The sequence below is a fragment of the Aplidium turbinatum genome, chromosome 12, assembly GCF_918807975.1.
Source record: "Aplidium turbinatum chromosome 12, kaAplTurb1.1, whole genome shotgun sequence".
NCBI lineage: Eukaryota > Metazoa > Chordata > Ascidiacea > Aplousobranchia > Polyclinidae > Aplidium > Aplidium turbinatum.
Genome location: NC_137483.1, coordinates 248,762 through 273,546, shown reverse-complemented (window position 1 = coordinate 273,546; position 24,785 = coordinate 248,762). Strand labels below are relative to the sequence as shown.

At 38.7% G+C, this 24,785-nt stretch overlaps 1 protein-coding gene across 2 annotated transcripts; it reads right to left on the bottom strand.

Moving 5' to 3' along the window:
• Nucleotides 1-10,819: 10,819 nt before the first annotated feature.
• Nucleotides 10,820-24,189, bottom strand: LOC145780807 (xaa-Pro aminopeptidase 3-like). 2 transcript variants are annotated; one of them, XM_082592448.1, is made up of 11 exons: nucleotides 23,950-24,189; nucleotides 19,733-19,827; nucleotides 18,152-18,274; nucleotides 17,872-18,022; nucleotides 16,673-16,799; nucleotides 16,350-16,482; nucleotides 16,113-16,246; nucleotides 12,723-12,851; nucleotides 12,466-12,649; nucleotides 11,231-11,351; nucleotides 10,820-11,088 (listed from the first exon to the last, which is right to left on the bottom strand). In XM_082592448.1, the coding sequence occupies exons 1-11, from the start codon at nucleotides 24,137-24,139 to the stop codon at nucleotides 10,913-10,915; spliced, it is 1,563 nt and encodes a 520-aa protein (XP_082448574.1). In that variant the 5' UTR covers nucleotides 24,140-24,189; the 3' UTR covers nucleotides 10,820-10,912. The 2 variants fall into 2 exon arrangements, with proteins under 2 accessions (XP_082448574.1, XP_082448575.1); XM_082592449.1 differs by lacking the exon at nucleotides 19,733-19,827 and having other exon boundaries at nucleotides 23,950-24,078.
• Nucleotides 24,190-24,785: the final 596 nt, after the last annotated feature.

Here is a 24,785-nt window from a genome sequence, read left to right as displayed (position 1 = left end):
CCGTAACTAATTTGATAACAATTTTGAATAAATTATACCATTTTAGGCTTTAAAGAATTGCACAAAGCATCTGTAACACACAAACATTTTTTCAAGTGACAATGCCAACTAATCACTGCTGAAATCCAACTTTACTCAAGCAAACTAGGAACTCAAAAAGAAGAAGCCACGCAAGAAAGTGACATCATCACAATCAACGTAAATCTTTAAATAAAACATTCATGCAACTAACAAGAAAAATTGACACGATAAAAAATCCATTGCTGCAAACAAGTACAAGGATTCAAGCCTAAGACATTGTGAAATACACCATTTCAAAAATTAAGTTACATATCAATTTTATAGGGCACGGCATCATGGTATGTTCAATTGCTCATGTGAAGTGACATTATAGTAGGATTGGTACAGACACAGTAAAAAAAGTCTCCAACAACTTAACATTTTTTTTTGAACTCAATCAGTGAGAAGTCGGTTCCAAGGTTTTTTTAATTAACTTCCACTTCTTCAGCGAGAGGTTCATTAGTAATTTGTTCAGGAGTAAGTGCTAGATTGTGCAATGATGCAATAATTTCATGTCCATCATGTATGAGCATACTGTGGGTTAGCTTCAATGAGGTATATATATAGGCATCCTTCACAGAAAAGGTAGTTTTATGACATATATACCGTACATAACGTTTTACACACACAGGTTTGGATCTTAGTCAGGTATCATTGGGTTTCACCACATTTGAAGACTTTCAAAAATGATGGCACCAATAAAAGAACATAAAAGCAGACAGAAAGAATAGGCTATGAAACGTAACGTAACATTTTTCCCAAAAAGTCTCAGATAATTTCTAGTTCCAAAAATTAGCTTTCCACACTATTCCGTATATTGTTCAACTCAGTGGCGGCTGGTGAGTCCTAGAAATGAGGGTGCTGCAGACTCCCAGGGCCTATGTCACTTTACATTTTGAATGTAGATACGTTGCTTATTGCATGACCTGTTAAATTCAAGCAGTTTTTTTCCAAAGATGGGAAGTAGACCTATCCTAAAAAGTATCAGTCTTTCTAGTGCCTCTCTATTTGCGTTCTTCTGTAACTAACATAACACTAATCAGCAAAAATGTAAACTACTAATTGGTTTATTGCATAACACTTTAACAATGCGTAATTTCACAACGTGAAGGCGGATTCAAACTGGTGTCGCTATTGCGCCGTAACCTGCTTTTGACGTTACCACGACGCCGAACAATTATCGCCTTTTCACATTGCCTTTTTTCCTCAACGTTTGCCTTTTTGCTGTGTGCTGCTTTAAACACAGCACATCGCTTTCCTATTTGCTTGTACAGGCAATTCAAGAAAACATGCGGCTCTACGACGTCACAGTCAAGTGTCTCTTTAGCTGTAACCTTGCACAAAATATTTCACAGCACGCAGAGTTTCCAAATATAATTTACACTTATAACAGTCAGCAATTCTGTAAACAGAGAACATAAAATACATATTGGGCAGAAGAAATGCTAAGATATTTGAGAAACTTCTTGTAAAAACTTTCATGGGAGTGCTGCAGCACTGCAGCACACACTAACGAGCCGCCCCTGGTTCAACTTGGTTATTGCATCATGAGCTGTATCTAGTAGAACGACTAGTAGGAAATACCTCTCCCATGCAATCGTGTCTTCAGCTCTCTCTTGACATGAAATCTGTGCTGTAGGTAAATGCCAGAAAAGCTACCATGGAAATTTAATCACATAGTTTTTTCAATAACAGTCACAGATGACTTTATGTTGGCGCATAAGTAAACAAAAGAAAATCTGACAAATTTGCCCATAATTTTCACCAAGTACTTGTTTGTTATGGTTATTTAAAATCTATGATAAATCTTTCAGATGGTTGTGTTGCTTTGTTGTGCATGAAACTCAGATGCTCAAATTTAGAGATAACTCGTGTTCAAATAGAAAAACAAACATCTTCAAATTTCATCAGTGATATTGAAATTTTATAGCCTACTGTGTTATCTTGCTCATCCAATCCAACTTGTGCTAAACAGTTTTTGTGTGTTGTGGTTTCATTTTTGTCTGCAAAAATACCACTATAGCATTACTTTTGCTAAAATGTAGCACTGCTTGTCACTAACAAAAAATTAGTGTGCAGATAGAGGTGCTACAAAGAAACACACTACTGCTCATCTCTACACACATTACATAACAACTTTGGATATGCCATTTTTAGGCTTACTGGGTTGCGATTATTCATTGGGTGGCACATTGGACAGATTTGCAAAGGATTTCACTGTTGCATGAAATTTGTAAATAGTAAACAAATGCAACTTTGGTAAAGAAATGACTTTCTTCAACCATAAACAGATGAAACCAAGCAACCACACAGCATTTAACATAATATATTAAACTGAACATAAACTATAAACTATAAACTACGAACGTTTTTTCGTTACTTGAAAAGGTCTAACATGTGTATGGCTGAAAACGTTCGTAGTTTATAGTTTATGTTTAGTTTAATATACCGTATTATGTTAAATGCCGTGTGGTTGCTTGGTTTCATCTGTTTATAGTAAACAAATGGGTTGCCAACCAAAACACTTTTAGCTTTCTTTATAGACTTTATAAGCAAACATGCGTAGTCACAACACAAGGACCCAATTAGCTTGTATTTATTGCATCTACACCTTGGCTTCAAAATTTTAACATTTTGAGAACTGGGGAAGATTTTAAATTGGAAGTTAGTTTTTATATGTAGCATTATTTAATCATCTGAATATCATTATTAGCTATAAAATTATGTAAGAAAAGCATCACTTAAGCTAACAAAACTTTCTTTAACAAAGCTTTTCAAATGTCTTTACAGTACCGTATATGGTCACCATATTCAGAAGCATAATTAAATAAAAATAATTTATGGTGGGTGGCCTGAAACTTTCTGTCATAAATTTTATAAATATGTTTGAATGAATGTCGCCTACATGTAACAGCTTAATACCGTAGCCACCAAACATCTGAAATATGCTGGTTTGATGCACGCACTTAACAATAATAAAGTTGCTGTATCTTAGTACAGACGATTAGTGATAAGCTGGAAGCTGAACTTTCTTTCTGATTTCAACCATAACCCTTGTGATCTCATCAGGGATGCAGCTCACTGTACTATTTACCGTAGTTATTTACCGGCTACCGCTCTACTGTTTAGTTTGTCTCTGCTTCCTGTAAGATATTTTGTGCAACTCAGTTGCACTGATTCATTGTAGTCATCAAACAGAGATGAAATAATTTCTTTTTGAGGAAGAAGTTAATCTAATGAAGTGTTTTTCTCCCCTTTGCGTCTGATATGTAAATCATCATGGAGTAAACTACAGTATTCCTAGACGTTTTGCTTTGACTTTCGATATGGCTTTTTTCTCTACTGGGAAATGTAATCTGGTTTCCATAACGACTGTCGCTAGGTGGTGCAAAAAAGGTACAAAAAAAATTCAATTTTATTTTTCATTGCTGGCGCAAACATGTAGAGAACAATAAAGTAAACACTCAAGTTTGGCACCAACGAAAAGAAAAAAATAACAAAATCGCCAGCAGTGGTCGAGTGGTTAGCGCGTTGGGCTCGCAGTCGAGAGCCTGCATGTTCGACTCCAGCCACCCGCACTTGCTGTTGTTTCTTTGGGCAAGAAACTTTACGATAATTGCCTCTACCCAATGATCGATTTCGAGTAATGGGTAGTACCAAGTTTAAGTCATAAGTAGAGTAGACAACCGGAAACAGACATTACAGTCGGCTGCAGCGTGGGTCAGGTGTACGTCGGAAGGCGTACACCGATGCATAGCGGTCAAGTCCGCTTTCCCGCAATGCAGGATAAAGATAATAAAACAAACAATAGATATAAAATATGGAGAAATAAAACAAAGTAACTTCAGCGGGTTTAACATGATGTATTACATTCACAAATATAACATGATTAAAATAAACTCCAACGTTTTCGACACCAGGCCCGGATTTAGGGTGGGGGCAGAGGGGGCAGTTGCCCTGGGGACCCCGATTTTTAAAGGGCCCCCCTATGTGGTTAAAATGTGATTTTGTGTTATTTTTTTTCCTTTTGGCCTTTAAAGTTTCTGCAAAATGCTGTGCAGTACTGGACTGATGTTACTGCGTAGACGTAGAGATCGTTTTTGCATGGGGCCCCCCGATCTAAAAGTGCCCCGGGCCCCCCATCAGCTAAATCCGCCCCTGTTCGACACGTATACATGTGTCCTCATCAGGAATTACATATCTACAATATAAATAAAATCAAAATTGTAAGGTAAATTTGACTTTGCATTATAACTGTAACTGTATACTAACGACACTCCAGACTGAAAAGCACAAACTGAACGAGTGACACAGGAATGATTACAAGTAGGCCCCCTAAATTATACGGTGGAAACAGATCACATGAGGTGTAAACTACAGGCATTTGACAAACAATTAGAACACACACAAGAGGAACGATGAGCCACAGGCGAATAACTGCCGGTTGAGAGACGGATTATTACGTTTGATTCTTAAGGCTTCCATGATCTTAGTCTGAATTTCAGATCTGCCTCGAGAGATGATTTTAAATTGGTCTATTTTAAATTTGTCTATATAAAATATGCATCGATAAAACAGTGCTTCGATTTTTAACTATTTTTAAGTTGCGCAGTCTCGATAGCTCAATTGGTTAGCGCGTGACTTCGTGAACGAAGAAGCTTCGAGATCCAGCGGCACTGGTTCGATTCTCCGGGTGTGCGCTTGAGAAACGCACATTAAGGACTGCTCTCCATTCAGCGGCATGTAATGGATAGAATAATTTTCCTGCAACAGCTTTTCAATAACAATCGAAAACTTCAAATTTCTTGCTACAAGAGTTTATTGATTCCAAAAGTTTTTTTCTCTAAGTTATTATTTTTAAACACCCAGAATAAAGTTTATATTTGAATAAAACAACAGGACTTCAGTTGAGGATCGCAGCAGCACATGATTTCTTTTCTTTCATTTATATTACTGAACATCAGCCTATCTTGTTTCAACGTAATTTGCCGATGCTTGACGTTTATCACATTAAGAACTGGGAAGCAGCTGACTCAGTTCAGTTGTTTTTATTTTCTGACCATCATATCAAAACAATCAGAGGTGGGCAAAGTTACTTTCAAAAGTAACTGAGTTAGCCTACAGTTACAGTTACTTGGCCAAAATAGTAACTGAGTTACCGTTACAGTTACCGATTTCAAAAATGTAACTAGTTACAGTTACTAGTTACTTTCAGTTACTCATAAATCTCAACATAAACGCTGTAATCCAAATTTAAACAAACAATTATTTGCGGGAGGCGCATCCATTCTCCTCAACATTTATTAGATGTATCACGCACCCTGTGGTGCAAATTCTTTTCTAGTTACGCAGTTGCCTTTTCCTAATGTATACTTTGTTTTCCGTCTGTCTGTTTTCCACACTATTGCTTATAATCGTTGCGTGTTTCTTGATGCTTATAGTCAGTTAGTTATAGTTACTTTCAAAAAGTTTAAATTTATTGTAATTTATACATATTTTCAGATTCCTGATGAGGGCTGAAGTTAAGCCGAAAACGTTTGACTGTTAAACTACTTGTAAATATGTAAAATATATTGTTGTAATGCTCAACCCTGTGATATTGTTGTGTTTTGCCTGTCTTTGGTACAAAAAAGCAAACTCTCTCCAGAAACTATATTCTCTTTAAATGCTCGAAACAAAGGAAATAATTTGTTTTCCATGCTATGACTCAAGTTACTTAGACATCGACTTCCGATTTTGAATCGAGAAAACAATGATGTAATAAGGTTGCGAATAGTGAACGTAACACCGAGACTTCGGGTCCTTAATTCTCCAAAACTACGGCTCCTGTACACCTCTGGCAGCTATACGACAAGCCTGAACTGAGCTATCAAGTGTTGCCAAACACTTTTGCTAAACATTGCATAGAAAGTCACATATTGATCAATCACCAAAAGCAATTAATTTAGCCAAATCAGTTCTCAAAAAGCGCTAAAAAAGAGCCAAATCGCCAAACCATAAATATGAAGCCAAACGTCTTAAAAAATCGCCAGATTTCTGGATTTTGGCGATTAATTCGCCAATATGGCAATCCTGCTCCATAAGATCACAAAACAAGAGCGCCGCGCATGGGCAGTGCTGCTCCGAGTCCGATACAGCTGCGAGAAGAATGCATTATTGCGCACAAACACGCATAAAGCATAACACAAACATGTGCAGAGAAATGGACGGCAATTAGAAACAGAAATTTTAATACAAAAGTAACTTGTAACTGTAACTGTTGAAAAAGTGCTAAAATAGGAACTAGTTACCGCGTTTCGTTACTTTTGGAAAATAGTAACGAAGTTACCGTTACAGTTACTCAAAAAGTAACTAGTTACTGCCCACCTCTGAAAACAATACACGTCAGCATAGCAAAGGTCGAGAAAAGGGTAGAAGCGACAAAACGCGAACGTTAAAACGTGCTTGAGACCGAAATAAGTTATTGAGTTGAAAGAAATTTGGCACGGTCGCAACACCTTCAGAAAAATTTAAGATATAAAGCGAAAATAAAAAAAGAAAATGTTACAAAAACAACATATATTTAGGCTATAGCTTTATTAGCCCACATAGCTTTAGCTGATATATTTAAGACTTTTATGGACAGTTGCTATGAAGATGACTTGATGACTGATATACCGGTAGTCTTTCGCTGCTTCCTGTCTGTTGTGTAATTGTACCGTACTATTCTCGCAACAGACAAAATAAAAGGGGTCTCTCTCTCTCTGTCAATCTCGGTGACCGAGCGGCAATGTTTTTTCTTTACATTAATTTTTGTCGGGCACAAAAGCTTTTTAAACAAGTAAGGCTAGGGTTAATTCTTAATCAATTCGGAAAATGTTACTTTTAGACTAGAGACCTGAATCAATTTCTTTTCTCAACTTTTTTAAACTTTGACTAGACTAGGTGTGTGTCCACTATCCAGGCTATCTTTTTTTCAAGTTCAATGTTTAGATTTGGACCTGGAGCGTGAGTATCGGCTGCTGTGAGGGCGAAAATCGGTAAAAACAGTTACGCGCGCCGTGTGGTAACCAGTAATGGCAACACTCACAGAAATATGCAAAAGAAACAAAAAGTTTATAGTGGGAAAAAAAATTCGCGACCGGGCCTGCGTCTGTGGTTCAAACCCTCTATAAGTAGCGAAACTGCCAGAATTAAGTTCTCAAAGAAGCTTTCGCAGTCCGGGGATAAATACTCAATCAATCAATCACCAAACCTAAAAGAAGATAAAAGGCCTGATCGCCAGGTTTTTCCCTTAGCAGCTGAGTGATTTGAGTTAGCAAGTCGTCATCGGCGTATGAACAGGTCTTTCCAGGCTAGACTGGAGGGCAGGTAGTCATCAGCCACTCAGGAGTCTCGTCGTCCAGGACCTTCAGACCATAGGGGAGACCGGAGAGGGTTGTTACAATTTTCAGTAAATCTAAGATTTCTCTTTCAATATTTGCACAAAGTTGCTGAAAATTTTATGTAATCTTGCCACATTAGGCTACCAGTTGTTATAAATACAACTTCAAAATTTAACAAAGTTATGTTTACAGGGAAATATTTGCATTAATATATCAATGAGTCAGTTGTAGCCTAACAAGTCACCCCAGTATCGGGTGACTTGTTACACAGATGGAGTGAAATGTTACAATTTCATAATAGGCTGTTCTGTTAACTAATTTTTCTTACTAAAATACCTATAGGCTAACTGATGGAATACGTTGACACAGCATTCTTGAACATCCTGGAAGTTTAATTGAAATAATCATGAACAAACAAATAACATCATTATTGACAAGGCATTGTCACCAGGATTGCAAACACATGATTTCCATTCAACCATTGATTGATTGCTTGAATCTTTATCCTCGGACTGGGAAAGCTTCTTGCAGAGCTTAATCCTGGCAGTTTCGCATACTTGTAGAGGCTTCGGATCACTGACGCAGGCCCGGTCACCGAGATTGACAGAGTGAAGTTTCCGATTGTTGAAGTCTTGTTGCCGGTGAACTAGGCTATTTCATCCATTAGATGCCGCTGAATGGAGAGCAGTCCTTAACGTGCGTTGCTCAAGCGCACACCCCGAGAGTCGAACCAGCGCCGCTTGATCTTGAAGTTTCTTCGTTCCAGAAGTGACGCGCTAACCAATTGAGCTATTCATGGTACAGTAGAATTCGCCTATAACGGCTTCGTTTATAACGTCAATTCGCCTATTACGTCACATTTTGCTCGGTCCCGGCAGAATTCCTATCTTTTACATACATTGTAGTTCGGCTACAACAGCATCGCCTATAACGTCAATTCGCATGTAACAGCACCCTTTATTGGTCCCCAGACGTCTTTTGTTCGTTTATAACGTCACTTTAAGCCATCACCTCCATCACGAACGGTCAGTCTTTTAATCCAGTTAGCGCTGCTGCTTGCAAAATGTCTTCCCTTTATTTCGCTACGTCTTTCTCAGCAGGGACTTTAAGTGAATTAACTTTTTTCCCGCGTGAAAAACTATCACATGTAAAAAGCAGCTCTACAGCTGACCTTTAAATAACTCAAAGCAACAGTTGTACAATGTACGTGCAGTAGCCTACTGTATAAACTAATTAACTTTTTTCCCGCGTGAAAAACTATCACGTGTAAAAAGCAGCTCTACAGCTGTGTCAAATCCGTGTCAAAACCGAAACAGCTCAAGATCAATGCCTTTTTTGCTAATAAACAATGAACTTTTCTACTACTGTATGTAACGAGCTGGATTGCGCAAATTTCCTGTACCTTTCGCTGTAGGTTATTTTTTTTAAACAATTTCTTTGTTTACTGTATTTTCTGCGTGCCTTTTGTCAGTTTGGTGGTGTACAGTAACCCTGATTGGGTTATACACCTCTTTTTTTAATCAAAAAACACTTGTGGAATAGTTTGCGGTAGTTCGTCTATAACGTCAGTTTTTGCAAATCCCTAGAGGTGCTGTTATAGGCGAATTCTACTGTATTTGGCCTCAATAAGGCACCCTTTATTAGTTTTTGGCATGTTTAGGCACAGATACAGCAACAACAGATCAACTATTCTAAATAATACAAATTTTTTTATTTGAATACCAAATTAAGTATTTTTTCCAGCAAGCATTAGGCTACACTATGTAACAACTCACCCCAATAGTAGCCTAGTTGGCTGAATAAGATCAACAGTCGGCAGCCGTGGCCGAGTGGTTAGCGCGTTGGGCTCGCAGTCGAGAGCCTGCATGTTCGACTCCAGCCACCCGCACTTGCTGTTGTTTCTCTGGGCAAGAAACTTTACGATAATTGCCTCTACCCAGTGATCGATTTCGAGTAATGGGTAGTACCAAATTTAAGTCATAAGTAAAGTAGACAACCGGAAACAGACATTGCAGTCGGCTGCAGCGTGGGTCAGGTGTACGTCGGAAGGCGTACACCGATGCATAGCGCTCAAGTCCGCTTTCCCGCAATGCAGGATAAAGATAATAAAACAAACAAATATGTCAAACATGACACTCAGCTTTAAAATATTTATAATTGCACTTCAAGTCTGATTTAAGCTTAAAGCCAGTTAAATATCACTCATAGTTTTGTAGCAATAACATTTCCTTTGACAAAACAAAAATTTACTTTTCATATCCTAAAACAGTTTTTTATCAATAACTTTCTACTGCAGCCTTCAAAATGGCTGAAGCTTCGTTTGCACATGGAAACTAAAAACCTGACAAAAAAACTTAATTCCAGCGGTTGGTGTGAACTAATTTAAAAGTGAAAAGGACTGTAACAACCCTACCCTATACACCGTGTGGAGGCCGGTGGGTTAGGCCGTGGTGGATAACATGGTCTGCGGCACCACACTCGCATTCTGAGTTAACAAATGAAATTATGCAAGTAGGCAACTTCGCACCTGATTTTATGAACTAAGTTACAAAAAACCTCAAGATCAAACAGCTCCAGATTCTGACTCGAGCTGTGCACTTCAAGAACTATCCTCCATTCAGCAGCAGTGAGAGATTGGAATATAACACAGACTAGGCCTACATTTCAGCAAGCAACAACTTCACTCTGTCAAACGCCTCGATAAAACATCTTCACAGTTGGCCTCTCATAAAGCTCAGTTGATTAAACGCCTGACGGAATGAACGAAACTACAAAATAGCGATGCTGATTCGAATCTCTGGGTGTGCGCTTGGGTAACGCATTTTAAGGACTATGCTCTCTATTCAGTGGCACCCATAGTGAATGGATTAATTCACAGACAACAATTAGCGGAAGCTTCACTCTCTTAAAACTCGGCGACCTGCGTCGGTGGCTCAAAACCTATACAAGTAGGCTAATCGAAACTGAAAAAGCTTTCTCACTTCTCGGACAAAGATTCCGCATCAAAACATAAGTTAGGCTACAAAATTTGTAAAAATAATTGAATAGAAGTTTCCGCTTCATTATTATAGGCTACCTTTCTTAAACTGAAATAATTCGATTTTCAATTCGAACCAACGCATTTCAAGTAATCGCATAAGCCATGGTATGGCGCTTGAAAGAACTGCTGGTGCTGTGTCGGTGTGAAAGCAGAATGTTGTTGGTCTACAATTCTGATAGACTTGATTGAAATTCCTTCCTGCGTTACTGTCTTCATAATAATAATTGAAAATTATACATAAGTGTGAATAGACCTCAAAAGGTTAAAGACCTGCCTCCTCTGCCTCGTTCTTCACCAAACATTGACAAGATTTTGTCAGCCATCGATACGCTACCATCAACAAGAACTTGATTGAACGACGTTTGCATTTGATGGTTGCTTCTAACCCAAAGCACACGATCACTAAAAGCTGCATAGAAAAACACATTTCGTAAAATCCGCTAATGTATCACAGTGACGTGTTACGCGACGTCATCAACTTTTCTATTTGATCTGGATCCTTCGGGCATACGTCACTCAACACAATTGGATTTCCTGAGGTCACAACTACATCATCTTCAATTCGAATGCCTATTCCACGAAATTCTGCAGATACGGTGACATCATCTTCACGAATATAAATTCCTGCAATTCAACAAAATGATGTCACAAAAACTAATGATGACTACCATGCAAGGTTGGTGAGCAAACACATGGATATTGGATACTCACGTGGTTCGATGGTGACCACCATGCACGGTTGGTGAGCAAACACATGGATACTCACCTGGTTCGATGGTGACTACCATCCCAGGTTGGAAAGGCACAGAGCGGGGCATCGATGACGTATCATGGACATCCATTCCCAACCAGTGACCCACGTGGTGAGGACAGAACTTTCTCGAAATCTGAAACGCCAAAAAGTTTGTTCATCCACCAAATGCACTTGCGCTATTGTGACGTCAGGCCCATGGATGAGCGATAACAATAGCAATAATTAAGTTTTGCGCCCATTGAGACAGCATACAGTACAGTACACTGCAATCACAGATGCGATATAATAAACAGCGAAGGGATATATTGGTCTTCGAGTCAGCTGCTCCCTTTTTGTCATGTCAGTAGGTGTCTTTGCTTAGACACAACCGCGTGCTGTGGAGCGGTGTCGAACCCACGCCCTTTCAAACTTCGCGCAGACGTTCTCACCACTTGACCACGCAGCCGACAAATCGATTAGTTACGTCATGACTAGAAAGTTATGGATCCACGTTGGTATGGTAACAGTAACCACACCAACGCAACCTGATTTGATGTTACAAACGAGTCACTCAGAACTCATGCGAAGTTCCATCAACACAATTGAAAGACACAATGAAACCAACGCACGCAACCTGATTTGATGTTACAAACGAGTCACTCAGAACTCATGCGAAGTTCCATCAACACAATTGAAAGACACAATGAAACCAACGCCCGCCCCGATAGCTCCGTTAGTTAGCGCCTGACGTCGTAAACGAAGAAGCTTCAAGATCAAGCGGCGCTGGTCGACTGCACTGACGCATTCTAAAGACTGCCCCCCATTCAGCGACGCCTAATGAGTGGAATAATTCCCCGGCACGGCAACAACATTTCAAGAATCAGAAATTTTACTCTGTCAATCCCGGTGACCGGCCCTGCGTCAAAAGCCTTTACAAGTATGCCAAACTACCAGAAATAACTTATTACATCTTTGTTACTCCAAGGATAAAGATTCAAAACCAAATCATAATAATTGTAGCCGCCCAACACGCGGAATTTCAGGAAGCCACTTTATTTCTTGCCTGACATGGCATTGGAAGAAAGACATTTGCTACACTCCACTACCTCTGCATGAAGCAGTCACCGAGGCCAGCTAAATCAGTTCAGCTTCTGACAATCACAACGAAAAACAATATATGCTAAACATAGCACGGCACAAAAAAGATAGAAGCGACAAAACATATTTGTCAGTTTTCCACTTCCATTCCCACAGCTTCTGCCACTTACTTGCGTCATATCCTTGTCCGCAACTTTCCCAGTTACAATCCCGCTCTCAACCAGCTCCCTGGCCAGCAGCATTAACATCGCCCCGTAAACATTGTCCAATGAGCTACCAGGTCGGCACATGTCGATGCAAGCCAGCTGCACCTTGAAAACGATGTCGTAAAGCCGCCTCTGGACAGGCGAGAACCTGAAACAAAACTGACATCATTCCAACACGGCTCCAGATGTAAAAAAGACGTAAATTGACGTTAGAAACTTACCTTCCATTTATTGGCCACGTCCGGGTGACGTCAGCGACGTAACCATGGTATTCCGCACCAGCATCGACCAGAACCAGTTCTCCGTCAGCGACGCGTTGGTTGTTTATGACGTAATGAAGGGTGTTCGCCCTAAGCACGTGGTGGAAGTATAAGCGCTCTCTTCAAGGTCGACTGCATTATTATCGCTACCATGGCTGGCGGTCGAATGTGAATGACATAGTGAGCAACACGCTCGTTGAGTGATATGGCAAGTGCTGAGCTTTGAGCTGAATATTCGGAAAAACATCACCGCTCACATTCTGGCAAAAGCAGAATATGACTTCTGCACAGAGTTGGAGGTCCACGATATTATTGATGGGGAATTATGGATTCCTATATTTTGATGATCGATTTTCACAATCGATACCATTTGAGTCAAAACTTTTAGAAACAATTTTATGAATATATACTGGATGAATTTAAAATGTCACGAATTAAAATTTAAATGTGAGTTTAAATTACATGCGTTGTGCTGCGTCACCGATACGTCATGCGCAATATTTATGTCATTTGTAAACTGAAATGTCAATCAGCTGATCTTGTTCTCTGAGAACTTCCGTCCACGTTACCTTTGCAATCTATTTTGAGTCATGGCTGGGACTGTTCCACAAATGGGAAAATGTCACATGGAGGTATATATCTCTGTGGCCATAGCAGTGTACCTACTGCACTGAGGAGACCGGAAAGCCGAAACGGTGTGCAATGTTTGGAGTTAATTTTCACATAAATACACAGCTCAAGCAAAACCATACTTAAAAGAGGGAAGTCAAAAAGTAGAGGAACTTACCAAAAAATATGGAGTGCTCAATTAAAGGCTTAAAAAATAACTTTAAAAAAACTGAATTGCAACGACTGGTTTGTTGTGTATGCAGCTCCTTGGGCTCTGCTTGCGTCTTTTCATAGTTGGTTCTGGAATTCGTGTGATCTTCACCAGGCTCGTAGTTTTTTCCCTGTGTTGCGTAAAAATCCTCAGGCTGGAATTTCACAGAGCGAGTACTTGCTTACGCTGCATTCACATAATTCTGTGTCTATCCGCGTTGTTGGTCTGTTGTGTGCTGACGTCATCCACAAGTCGGGCCATGTTTGTAATCTAAAACCTGGTTCTTAAACTGCAACGTCTCTCGCCTTACTTCTAGAGCAGTGGTTCCCAACCTTTTTGACCTTGCGGCACCCTATCAAAGAGATAAATAGTTTGCGGCACCCTGGCAAAACTGGATCAATTTTATGAGGTTTCTGTATTTCAAATAACTATATGAAATAACACAGAATGAGTTGTACAGTATAGCGCGCGTAAATAAATGTATTTATTCAAAAGTCAGTGTGAAATTTGAGCTTGATTTCTTGCACAAAGTCCCTTAGCCCTTAGAAGGTTGGGCTCCTGGAGTCTTGCTCAGTTTGGGGGGAGGGGGGGCTGTCGATTCTTCTTATAGTTTAGGAGTGATATCTCTGTTATTTTTTAAGGTACGGTTTCAAAATTTGGGATTCACTTTGTAAAATTATTCACGCTGAGCATATCCGAAAATTAAAGCTATGTGAATTTTAAAACTGTTGATATACGTTGAAATGTTGAGGTGACTTATGACGTTTGGATTATTTAGTATTTTTTGGTAGAGTAATGAAGAACATGCATTGCAATGTTGTGATTAATTTTTTTTTTACATAATCTCAATTTGAATCATTTAATTAACGAGACATGGGCCAAATTAATTACTTTCATCCAGCTGGTGGGAAAATGTTGAACAACAGAATATGAAATATTTCAGAGGATGTGCTGAGAAATGCCTTATATCTCTCAATTTATAACCTTTATTCGCTCAAAATTTCAGTTCAATAAAGGTGAATAAAAGTTAGGAAAAGTAAAAAAATCTTGTAGTAGCAGCCTCAGTGGCTTTAGAGATACAACTGTTGATGTAAAAAAGTTGAATTTGCAGCCCCCCCCTCCAACCTTCAAAGCGTTAACATCTAGGGGCACATTCGATAAAGCCACCCGCATTTCTTCCTTGACTATAAGCAGTCGTTCTCGTTTTTTAGTTTTAATGTTCGTTAATACGGAAAATCCACTCTCACATAGGTATGATGTGGAAGCTGCAACAAAAGTACAATAGCTTTCTTTCTAACGCAAGGATATTCATTTTGAATTTTTATCCAGAACTCGTCAAATTTTTATCCAACATAAGTTTCCAATTTTATAATGTTTCGCAAACAATCGTGCAATTTTATAATCGTGCTGGTTCACACAATTCGATAAAATCCATCACTGCAATTTGACTTTGTGCGCCGTGAAACGCAAAATAAAATCATGAAACCTGGCAATAATGATGCGTTGGTTTTGAATCTTTATCCTCGGACTGACAAAGCCTTGATAGGTTATTCCTGGTAGTTTCGCATACTTGTGGAGGCTCTCGCAAGGCCGGTTACCGAGGTTGGCAGAGTGAAGTTTTCCGATTGTTGAAGTGTTGTTGCCGGGGAATTATTCCACTCACTAAGTGCCGCTGAATCTAAAGCAGTCCTAAAAATGCGTTGCTCAAGCGCACACCCCGAGAGTCGAACCAGCGCCGCGTGATCTTGAGCCGGGCGCGTAACCACTGAGCCATCGGGGCGGACGTTTTTTTGGAAAGAACAGCAACGAATCAAAATCTTTTTTACGCTGTTTTTCCTGGGCGAGAAAACAAAGGCTTACCGCGGATTAGAGTTAAAATAAATAAATAAATTCCGCACTTAACGGGTTAAAGTTAAAATAAAGATTGGGCCACAGTATTGCAATATCTCGTGGCACCCTTGAGCATTGCAATTGGCACCCCGGTTGGGAACCACTGTTCTAGAGGATAAAAAGACCAGTAGGAGTCTTAACTCTTGGCATGTGAGTTTCGATAAGTTATAGAATAAGTTGATCTTCAATGTATAAGTTTGTTATGTTTCAAGAAGTTTCAACGTACAGTCGAATGTAGAAAAGTAGTTTCAATAAAATTCAATTTCACCAAGTAATTTCAATGGCTTTCAAGATATGCTCCAAATATTGTTATGGGTTTCAATTTCAAGATTGATTTCATTCAGTTTTGCATTCCGTTGTTGACTTAACTTCGTCAGACCGGTCTTACTCTCTTTTGTTCCGATGTGTCAAAATGGTTTGTGTTCCCGCAATAAAGTACTAGGAAGAATATAGACGTCGTTATCTGATCGTCCCCACCGTTTATACTGCGCTCGGGATATCGTTGCACTACTTCAGGTGTGTATGGGCCGCCCATCTTTAAATAGTGCCGCTACATGTACAAATAAACTTCGTGGCCAAGACTGTGGCATTTTATTAAGCGGCCTTCAAAGCGACCAACGTTGATCTACGATAGAACATACCTTGAACCCCCAGCAACAACGGGGGGGTATCCAAGCATGTGTGCCCCCTTAAACTTACACTCGCACTCGATCATGGCGTGCAGTGTCATTTCATTCATGCCAGGGAAGCTTGAATGCATCGCGCGCGCCATGGCCTGCAAAATAAAGCGATGGTGGAAAAAGCATTGAAAACATATTATACAGAATAAAATATGAACAGACAAAACAACAAATAACTCAGCAGTGTGAAGTTAATACCTGAGCAGTTATAAGACCAGCTTCAGATAAAAGTTGAACTTCTTCTTCAGATTTGATGTGACGCAGTCGATGAATGGGGCCGCTTATTGATGAAATTTTCGTCTTGTTATTGTAAACTTCTGTGAGGAAAGGTCTGCAAATAAAGAATCTCCGAATGCAAGCAATTGCTGCAAGGGCATGTTAACTGTACTCGAAACAACTTACATCCCAGGTTCAGCAAGGCTACGTCGGTTGGCTGACATAGCAAATAACTTGTAAATATTAGATTGGTCTAACAAATTGTCCGCACTATGAAAGAGAACTGATCTGACAAATCAACAAACCTCATGTACTGCATGTGGAAAGGAAGGTTGACAGGTTTCTCAAAGTCGTACCAGATGTTGTATCCATTTGAAACATATTTGTTGAGAATCTCAGAAAAATCGTCTATTGCGCAAGCATTGTCCACACCTAGAAAACATTGCAAAAATATGAGAGATTTCTGTCATCACTAAGAGTCTCACAGCGGCGTACACACAGGCGGACCTATTGTGGGGTAAGGCAAAGTGGAATATTACACCAGAGTAAGTCACATTTTTTTCTTAAACGAGATTTTCTTAGTGCATATTTATGACAAATATATACATGCAAGAAAGTAACTCAATTGTATTTGACGCGGTCAATCTGTAGCAGAGACATCTCACCGCGAGATGACTTGGAGAAAATTCAACTTGACCATTGAGCTTTCTTTGGGCAGATAATTTTGATGCTTACACCGAGCCTGAAGTTGCTGAAATCATCTCCAATGTATCCGCTTTTTATCAGGGGTTGTCCCTATGTCACCTGATACCATATAAATATTTTTACGGCCCATAAATGATGCTCTCAACAACCTAAAGGTTCCGCCATCCCTACGAAAGCGTCGCATGTGATCATTTTTGAACAGTTGCAAATCAACCATTCTAGTTTTATGTTAGTTCGTGGCTTATATTACGATTGTCTTGTAAACACAATTAGATGACTTGACGCTGGTAATTGCGGACAATTGTCTCGGGTCAAGTCGAACGCGACAGAATGTCCTGATCTCGTCGTTTTTCTCATTGACTTCAAATTCTGCACTTATTTTGACATGTTCTAATCTAACTGAAAGACAATTAACGCTCATGACATTCACAAACTAAATTGCCACGGAATTAATTTGATTGAGAGTTACAAGGTGTTGAGATAGTTTAGTATCAGAGTAATGGGTAAAAGTTGGAGAAATTAAGTTGCTGAACGATTTCCGGATATAGTTGAAAAGAGGTCTTAACTCGAGTAGAGCTATGTGTGCATCTGTACAAGTGACACATCACTTGTGTAGTAGGTACCAAGTCCTGCTGCAATAATTACAAACTACTCACGGCCACAGGGCGGCATGACGTAATCAAGCGCACGTGACTCGGTGCAATGCACATTGCACAATCACTAAAGCAATAATTATAGCGCAAAACTAACGTAACTGAACTGTATCAGAATGAGAAATAGAACGTTGATTTCGACCAACCTGTCAACTCTACAGCGCCTTTTGTGCCGGCCCTAGGCCCATGCCACATTTCCCCCAATGGATCTCTTTTTGGGACCAATAACGTAGAAGTATGTTTGGAGGGGAAATTCCCTCTGTTAATACTTTCCATTATGAGGCAACTACCAGGTTCCTAGAAAATAAATTAAATATCTCAACTAGAACTCGCATCCGGAACACATCTTGAAGGGAGTTTGAAGAAAATGAAAATACCGGATTTGGTGGTAAATTTATAAATCAGTGATTTTTACAAAGCACATACCAGAAAACCAGTTAGATAACGAAAGTTGGCATTTTGGTGGAAAGGATAGGGTATGTCCTCAGACATGTAGACAATCGGCTCACCGAACAGGATCACAACATTTTCTTTGACACTATTTTCTTCCTAAACAAACAGTCAAAGCAAATTGTATGTCACAGATATGTTCAAGTAAACAAATAAACAAAAAGTAGCCTACCACACAAACAAATCATTAGCGACAGGTGTCAGATTATCACTTCTTGACCTTTGTAAGGGCCACAATGCTACTACTTCTGAAACTTTATCAAACAGGCCAGGCCAACTTGCAGACTTCAGATTTGACCGATGGCCAATCTGCTGCATACATAGCAGTAAAAAGTTACCAGTTGACATAAGTTGATATTCTGAGTAGTAGTTTATAAATAATGTCTTTGCATATTTTGAGCTACTTTTATGCTATTGTCATAAAAACAATCATTATCAAAGCAGTGGGATGGTGCAGTGGATGAGGCACTCGCTTTCCGATCATGCAATCCAGGCTCGAATCCCGACTTCAGCTGGTTGTTGAAAACACCGCTCACCTCTACCCAGGGTGTAATAAAATAGGTGGGCGCATGGCCACCTAAAGATATGGCCTAATTTGTCACATTTTGCAGAAATTTCCAGGTTTTTCTAACTTTGGGTGAACGTTTAAATAAATTTTTCTAAAAATTAGATTTTTACACTTTCTTTATTCTTTTCCCCAGATGACACAATAGGTTTTAACATCCTCACATGTTGAAAAACAAAGAAAATTTGATTTCGAAGATTTTAGTCAGACTGTTAATTTTCAATAACAGTCTGATTTTGCGTTTTTCAATTTACTTTTTCTCATTTGCTATTGCTTCCCTAAGGCAACAAAAAAGTTTTATGTCATTAGGAAACCACAAAAAGTAAAAACATCTCAAAAAATGTCAGTCAAGCACTAGCTGCAATCAAAACCTGCAAAATGTGACAAATCAGGCCGCATCTCCAGGTGGCCATGGTGGGCGTAGTTACTGAAGTAAAGGCGGCTGAGAGAAAGGAACTGGCCACCCTGTTCTCTTTAGTGCCGAAGGCTTAGTATGTACAGTATAATATAATGAGAATATTATCTTCTCATCTCCAGATGCTTGGATAAAGTATGGGACTTACCTTCACCTATCATACAAACAATGGAATAGATTTTGGCACTTGTGTTAGAAATTCAAAGAACATCTGGCAACACTTGTAACATGGAAATATTTGTCATTTTTTTAAAGCGAAACTAAGAGTGTATCAGTGATTTGAGATTCAGTGATTACACTTTGGCAATTTGGATGCTCAAAACTATCGTTTCAAAAAATTGAAGCATATTTAGCCAAGCGTACAAATCACATCAGCATTCATTACAATTTGTATTATGTTTGTCCCTTGGTCTGACTATAGACCGCTATGAGTGGTTGCTGCAAATGAATTAAAAAAACTTTGTAGAAGTTAATAACATTCTTAGAATAAAAGTTGTCTGGAATGAACTACCTGGAGTGGATTTGTGTTCACACTGGAAAAGTGACAAAATATAATGCAAAAAACCTACCCACCAACCTCGTCAAAACTTTGACATAGATCATGTAAGCATTGCATCAAAGATTCTCTTCGGTTGGTGTAATTTTGTTTTGTTAATCCTGGAGTTACTTCACCTAAGCAAAACAATTTTACTTTTCCAATAGAAGCATGTTTATTACATATCGATCAAATATTTAGCTACAAAACTATAGGTACTGCATAATATTATTATCTTTCAAAAGACTTAAAATGAATTTCCAGCAACCATAATCAAACTCAAGATTATGAACAGACCACAAATTATTAATCCACAAGCATCGCTCTGAACAGAAACTTTGTAAGTTGCACAAGATTGTTCAGAGCTTATCAGGCTTCTATTTTAAAAGCATGATGCTTTCTTATGGTATAAAATATACCAAACTATCACAAGCTGTTGTGAGTGTTGTGAATGGTGATCTGCGTTTATACTGACCTTTTATTGATCAATGATCAGGCTGATTGGGAGACAAAATCAGGTAACAACACTAACAACCTCAGGGATAATCAGACCACTCAGCATGTGACAACTCAGCAAGTGCTTTAACTCAGCAATTACATTTCAGTTACTGCCAAGTCAGCAAATGAGATTTATGTGCCCACGTCAGACTTGCTTGGTCATCGCTTGTCAAATTCATTTTGTTGACTTGTGTCATGTCTTTTTCTCAGTTTCATCATTTACCAACTTCAGCCACTTGCTAAAATGTTGCTTGCTTAGTTGTTACTTGCTCAGTTGTCGCTCCTGTTCACAACTGCTGACTTGTAGCAAACTCAACTTAGCCGAGTAAACAGGTTTAAAAAAAAATGGTAGAAACTCCAGGATTCCATCTCAGTGGTTAGACTTGCATCAGTGGATAGGTTCAGTTTACTTTGTTTTTATTTCTGACATATAGCAAAGTCTAGAAAAAGGTTGAACTATAACCGGAATATATATAACAAGTTTCTATAAGACCATAAAACAAGGCTACATTGAGCTTCTCGAAGCATTCCTACCCGTTGGTAAAGATTCCCACAGTCAAACATCTATTATCAAACCACAGCAATTTATACACACGGCCTTGCCAACATGAAAATCTGGAATAATGACTGGAGGGTTTTGAAACTTTGATTTTGAAGTTAAGGCAAAATCTACTTTGCATTTCATTGAAATGACAGTTTTGAGAATCCAAATTGTCAAAGTGTGATCACTGAATCTCAAACCACTGCAAAGCTCCTAATTTCACTTGAGAACATGATAGAGATGTACCAATACATCGGTATCAGCCAGTTCTGGAATATCCATATCGGCTAAATTTGGCCAATATCATACTTTTTTAAAAAGTATATATACAGTCGTGGCCAAAAGTTTAAGACCAAACCGCAAATTTCGAGAAAATCAGTTCTCCGTCCTATTTTTTGTCGTTTTTTTACTTATTTCTTGCTAACTATATATAAGACAAAGTAATAGCCATTTATATTAAATTTTGCATCAAAATTTCAAATTTTTAATATTTGGTGTGTCCTACTTTCGCTTTGATGACGGCCTTGATTCGTCTGGGCATAGTTTCGATTAAATTTTTGCAAAGTTCTTCAGGAATTTCACGGATCGAGACTAATTTGATTGCTTCAAGCAAGAAGGAATACTTGAGGGATGTTTTTCAGCAACATTATTCTTGATAAAAGTCCAAAAGTTTTCGATAGGGTTAAGATTGGGACTGTTCCCCGGCCACTGCAGAAGAGTAATTTTCTTAGCCCTTAAAAACTCTGTTACTGTCTTAAAACGATGGCATAGGGCTCCATCTTGCACCAAAATTGTATACTCGTGCACCGACATGTGCATTATTGTGCAGTTGTAGCTTCTCTTTCATTAAGTTAAAGTATTTCTGGCCGTTCATCATGGTTCCTAGTTTTAGAAAAATGAGTTTGGCTGTATCTTTGGTCGAAATGGCTCCCCATATCATCACATCTGGTGGATGTTTCATCGTTTGTCAGGTATAATTTTCATCAAATTGTGTTCCTGAGGGTCGACGGACATTTCTTTTTCTTGCACCAAGCTGTTGGACACTTGATTTGTCCGAAAATTAAACTTTCAACCATTCGGCAGAAGTCCAGTCTTTGTGCTGCAATGCAAACAGGAGGCCCTTCTTCTTTATCGCTGGTGTAAGCCTCGGTTTTCTTGCTGGTTTCAGACCAAATTCTACAACTAAACGGCGGCTAACAGTCCTCCTGCTCACTGGAATACCGGCTTCATTCAAATCGGCCCTGATTTGTTTGATTGAACATGTTGGAGACTTCACCACTTGCCTTTTCATGATGTCAGATCTAGGAGTTGTTTTTCAAGGACAACCACTGCGTTTTGCATCAGCATAAGTTCCTGATTTCTTAAATTTCACAATTGCCTGATGCACAAAAGTTTTTCTAAATCCAAGCTGCTCACCAATTTGATGTTCTGTGTAGCCTTCCCTGCGGAGAACAACAATTTGACATCGCTGAACCTCCGAAAGGCAGACATTTTACCCATTTTAGGCAAATAAATAATACAGAAAAGTGATCTCTACTGGCTAATGTTCAATTGATATTTGCTAAATAATGACTGATTACATCAGATGTCGACCTGGGCAGAATAAAGATGATGCAATTTAAGCAATATCTGATGCAGTATTATGAAGTAATACAAAAAACGTCATAAATCAAGTCTGGTCTTAAACTTTTGGCCACGACTGTATTATGCGGATTTGTTAGTCAGCAAAGATATAGATTTTTTATAGTGGTAACTAACATCACACTGATGTAGAATAACAACCTGTTTAAATATTTGATACCTCACACTTCAATGGCTTTTTGTGCGTACATTTTGGCATTGTTACTTGCAGTGACTCTTTAACTCAAACAAAACTATTTGTTTCAGAAGTTTTGCATTGCTCGATTCTTCAATTGTGAAGGAGACTCAAAATATTTGATTGGCTGGTTTTGAATCTTTATCCTCGGACTGACAAAGCCTTGATTAGTTATTCACTGGTAGTTTCACATACTTGTAGAGGCTGTTGACACAGGGCCGGTTACTGAGATTGGCAGAGTGAACTTTTCCGATTGTTGAAGTGTTGTTGGCGGGGAAGTACTTCATTCACACGGTGCAGCTGAATGGAGAGCAGTCCTGAAATGCATTGCTCAAATGCGCACCCCGAGAGTTGAACTTTATTTATTTATCCGTGCTTCATTTCTACTCTCAACAGAGCATAAAACTTCCAAGATTTTTTCGTCCATACGACATCATAAAAATATATCTCAAATCGGCATAATGACGTAATACTATCTCAACATTTTATCGAATAATGAATCAACAAACTAGGTCGTAGTTTGATATGTGAAAAACAAATACATTTTGATTTTGAAGTTCAACGGAACGAAGCATCTATTAATCTATATGTGACAATACATAGTCAATTCCCGTATCATGAATGTCAATATGCATATTATTTGTAAAGGTTACATCAGCTCTGGAGATCAGTAAAAAATAAGGTTGTCGTGTTGAGGCACCACAACTAGACCATCTACTGATTGGACTAGTGAGGATTCGTGGTCCCATTGCTTTCATTTTGAGTGATAGACTTAGCTTTCAATTTATTCCTTCAAAACATTACATGATGATTGATGAAGCAATATGTAAGTGTGGCAATTGCTAATAACCATTTCACAATTTGTAATTTTATGTCGGCAATGATCTGGCTGCAGCAAAAATATGCTAATTTTGAAGACTGCTCAGGTAAGGACAAGGCCCTAAAACATATTTGCGTATTGCGTTGAATTTAAATGCACTGCGAAGTGGTGTAGAGCTAGTCTTCGAGTTTTCGTAGGCCAATGCTCAGACTTTTTAGAATCTTTTACCGACAACATTTCTCGGCAGGTTAAGTGGTTTTGCAATTTATTTTGTTTCATTGTTCCCGCCTTCATATGTTCATTATGTATGTGTGACTTGATGTTTGGCAAAAAGATATTGAGTTGACGTATAGGTAGGCTTACAGCATGCCTGAGCGTACTTTGAGGTCAAATGTCGACTGAATATGTATAGACCTCTGTGAAAAAAATTGGAGTACAAAAAAACTCACATCTCTAGTCCCTTGTATAATAAAATAGCACAAAAGCAGCCTAAGTTATATATACAAAATAGACAAAAAGACTGTATATATTTATGAAGTAGGCCTACTAGTAAGACTATCAATATAGGTAGCCATGAATCAAACCTTCATTCATTAAATATGGATGGGTGAAGGAAGTTGGTTGGCCAATGTTCCTCTTTAATGAAGTATCTTCAGTTGTAGAAGCAAAGCGAAGTTGCTTTGTTGAGTTGAAAACAGACAATGACAAGTTACAGTTCAGCACACAAGCAATTTGTCCAAATTGTTTCCATAAAAGACTTGACAAATTTGTCATTATTGAAAAATTATAGAACTAGGTAATATATTTCTAAACTTTTATCATACATTACCTGATAAAGAAGTGAAAAACTTTTTAAAAAAATATACATACACACCTGCACTCCTGCAGCTATTATATTTCGAATACAAAACCATATGTGTACAAGCTCGGAATTGGCACACTCTGTTCTAAGACTGTCCACAGAAGTTCGACAGAGTCTGCAGAAGTTTTTCCATCCTCTTCGACCAATCGCCATCTTTCGGTGAAGCGGTGGCCATGTGCTCCAACCAGTTGTTTTATATCAATATCTTGGACTGGATCGTCATGCTATTGTCTGATTGTTGATCTATTTTTCTAACATGCCGAATTGGATTTTTTTTTTCACTTTTGTTATGGTTTAACGTGTAAAACATACGGTAACCCAAATTTATCATATTACTGCGACAGTGTGACATGCCACTACTACATCCCAACTGGCAATGCCTGTCGTTTTTGCATTACTTCAACGTTTGCTAACGTTGGATCAGTGTGGAGGTGACGAGTTTAGCTGACTGGGGTCTAAAATTATCGCTTTATCAACGCAACTTTTATCAAAGCATGCTTGATATCTTCAAGACATTACTTCCCTGGGTATAATTGAATTTCCGCAAGATGATGATGT